Raw genomic sequence first — 2,990 nt, forward strand, 5'->3', positions numbered from 1 at the left:
CTTGAACCATCTACACAATGGAGTTTAGTTCTGTTTGGTTTTTCAAAAGTATTTTGTTACAAAGAAAACAAAAATAATATAATTCTATTTAATAAAAAATAGTTTTAAAAATCTTTTTTTCCCCACCCCACACGAAAAAAAAAATCGTGATACGAATCGAATCGTGGGTCAAAAATCGTGATACGAATCGAATCGTGGGTTTGGTGTATCGTTACAGCCCTAGTCCTACATGAAAAATGCTGGCTGATTGAGTGATGAATGCAGAGAAGGAACTGTGTGTTCTGTGAGCTTCTGATAAACATCTGCCTTGTAGAAGAGGTTAAATTCCTCCATCAAAAACATTACAAAACCCATGACACTTCATTTCCACGTTTCACAAACTTTTAAAAACAAATTTGGCTTAAGTTTTCCCCCCAGGTTGATGGTGAACATGAAGTTTACCCAAATAAATTTAACTTTGTTTCTTGCCAAAGGGATATTCTGGCCTTATGATTTTTCATCTGATAAGAGCACGATTGACCACAGCAGATACTGGGCTTTCGGTGTAAATTCCAAACACTATATACTGCAACAAATGCAAAACTGAACTTTTGGAGCAATCATGGCTGCAGTGTTACACTGATTACCCACTGAAATCTCCATGTTATCCTGTTCAGTACTCTTGTTCATTTGCCTTTCATGCATGACCAGCCTTTTTTTTTTTTTTTTTGGTGGACAATGTAACAATGCAATATTCTAGCAATCGCAGATTTGGAGTGACCAACTCCTCTTGCTGTGGCTGAAAGGTTAACTTTGGCCTTCATCTTGACAAACTGCTGTTAGGCGGTTTTCAGTAACTTTATTTAGCCAAAGTTGGGGTTTGTCAGATAAGTAAATTAAGGACATTATCACCACATTTACCACAATTATCACCTAATTATCAATTTGGAAGTATCTGAAAGTTTACTCTAATTTTGATCAGTGTTTTTTCTTCAAATATTTTTTTTTATACTGCGCTTTGGGATATTTGTCTCATGAAATATGCTGTAAGAACTCCTAATAGGACTAAGGAGTCAATTTTGACCCCCATTGTATGTCATTGGCACTAAAAGCATTCTTTTATCAAGTGTATACATTCTCTGGAAATTTAATTCCATTAACTTGAGATTGTGGCTTGGAGTAGTGTGCTAGAAATGCACTAAGATTTCAGATCATTGCATTAATTTTATTTTTCATTTGAATGTTTGAGCAGTTTTTATGACATTCTTCCTTTAATGTCAAATGTTAAATACAGCCACAGTTTGCAGTTTCACTAAACTTGCAGTTTGTCAGCATGTAGCAATGACCCATTGAACTTTTAGTTCATTGACTGATTGAGTTTTAGGCAGACTAAAAATTGCAATTAAACAAACGAAAGCACAAATTAATGCAAAATGTATTTTTATTGTAATTAACAGTTCAGCCAGTGAAGCTCACAAAGTATTTCAAGCAAATCCATTGTCGAAAACCAACTGTTTCCATTTCTGTACACTGTAAATGATGCAAACACACATGTGATGAAAATAAGTTAGATTGTTAAATTAAGTTCTGTTGTGTTACGTTGTAGTAGAGTACATTATAAAATAAAACAAAATAAATAATTACATATAACTTATAAATAAATAGGGTAATACAATAGCAAAGCACTAGTTTACTACATAAAAGTCAAGACCCTTTGGATCTTCTCAGTGGGCCTAAGACATGTGTAAATGCCGTTTTTCTGTGGAGGCCCGATAATACACCTTCAGGAAGTCATTTAATGCTCTTTCTTGGATTGTTCCATTTTTCGCCTGAATGAGAATGAGAGTTATATAGTTATTTAACAGTTTTTTTTTTTTTAAGATAACTGAAAGTGTATACGTTTCACAATGAAGACAGAACTTATATTGTCTTTGTTTACCTTGACTGAGTGAATATCCTGGAGCTCCCTCCATAATTTATGTTCTTCGTTGTACTTGTGCTTCAAATTTTTCACCTCATGAATTACTTTTTTAAGATCGTCTCTCACTTCTTTATTATCTGACTTGTTCATCATGTCTTGGAAAATGTCTTCATAGATGCTCAGCATTCCTTCAAGCAACACAGCCTGGCAAGTGCAGGTTGGCTTAGACTGAAGGAAATCAGCATAATTAGGATGTTAATGTAAAAATCATTACATTTCAAGTTCCCATTTTAGCATTTTGCACAGTACAAACTTACATTCAGCTGGTCCAGATGAGAAACAAACACAGATTTTCCAACCCAATCCTTTGCAAGCGTGTTCTAAAGACAGTACAAACAAAACAGCGACCGTTAGCAATGCATCGTGCATCTTCTAATCTAAAATCAAAATGTCACAAAGTTCATTGTGCAGTTGTTGTGGTTTTTGAAACCACCTGCTGTTCATGCTAATATTAGCAGCAAAACTAATATGAGTTGGATCTGATATAATTCATTGGCACAAACTTTCAAAGACACTGCAGAAAATGATGACAGATATCACTTACATAATGTGTTTTTAGTTTCTCGATATTTGTGTTCAGAATCGGGTTCTCGCTCCTGGACCGTCGAAATCTGTATGCGCTGGTTGTCTGAAGAGATGCTATCCACAAAAGTCCACAGAGTAGCACCATTTTGAGGCAGGAATCCATTTTTTTGTGTTTGTGTTTCTGTGCTGTGAACCAAGTGATGCTGTGACCTGATGTTAGTCAGCAGGTGAATGTTGATGATCGGAAAGGGGCTGGGGGTTTATATAGGCAAAGGATGACAGTAGGACGGCTGCTTTGGGTTTTTGGGGTTTCTGTGGGCTTTGTTTCCTTTAAATCAGAGATGTGATGCGTCTTAACTGGATGACGTTACACTAATGTTGAACCCCAAGAGTTACTCAAGGTTTTTTTGAGTGGACAAGCGAGTGCAACCGACATTTGGACCATCATGAATCTGGGTTAAGGACCCGATGACATGCGCAATGAGTCAGTAACCTACTGAAAGTT

At 36.0% G+C, this 2,990-nt stretch overlaps 1 protein-coding gene across 1 annotated transcript; it reads right to left on the reverse strand.

Annotated features, from left to right (window-relative positions):
• Positions 1–1,712: 1,712 nt before the first annotated feature.
• ifng1r (interferon gamma related) lies at positions 1,713–2,648 on the reverse strand. The gene is made up of 4 exons (NM_001020793.1): positions 2,505–2,648; positions 2,218–2,280; positions 1,919–2,128; positions 1,713–1,808 (listed from the first exon to the last, which is right to left on the reverse strand). The coding sequence occupies exons 1-4, from the start codon at positions 2,646–2,648 to the stop codon at positions 1,713–1,715; spliced, it is 513 nt and encodes a 170-aa protein (NP_001018629.1).
• Between the last annotated feature and the right edge of the window lie 342 nt (positions 2,649–2,990).

Source organism: Danio rerio, chromosome 4 (assembly GCF_049306965.1).
Source record: "Danio rerio strain Tuebingen ecotype United States chromosome 4, GRCz12tu, whole genome shotgun sequence".
Classification (NCBI taxonomy): domain Eukaryota; kingdom Metazoa; phylum Chordata; class Actinopteri; order Cypriniformes; family Danionidae; genus Danio; species Danio rerio.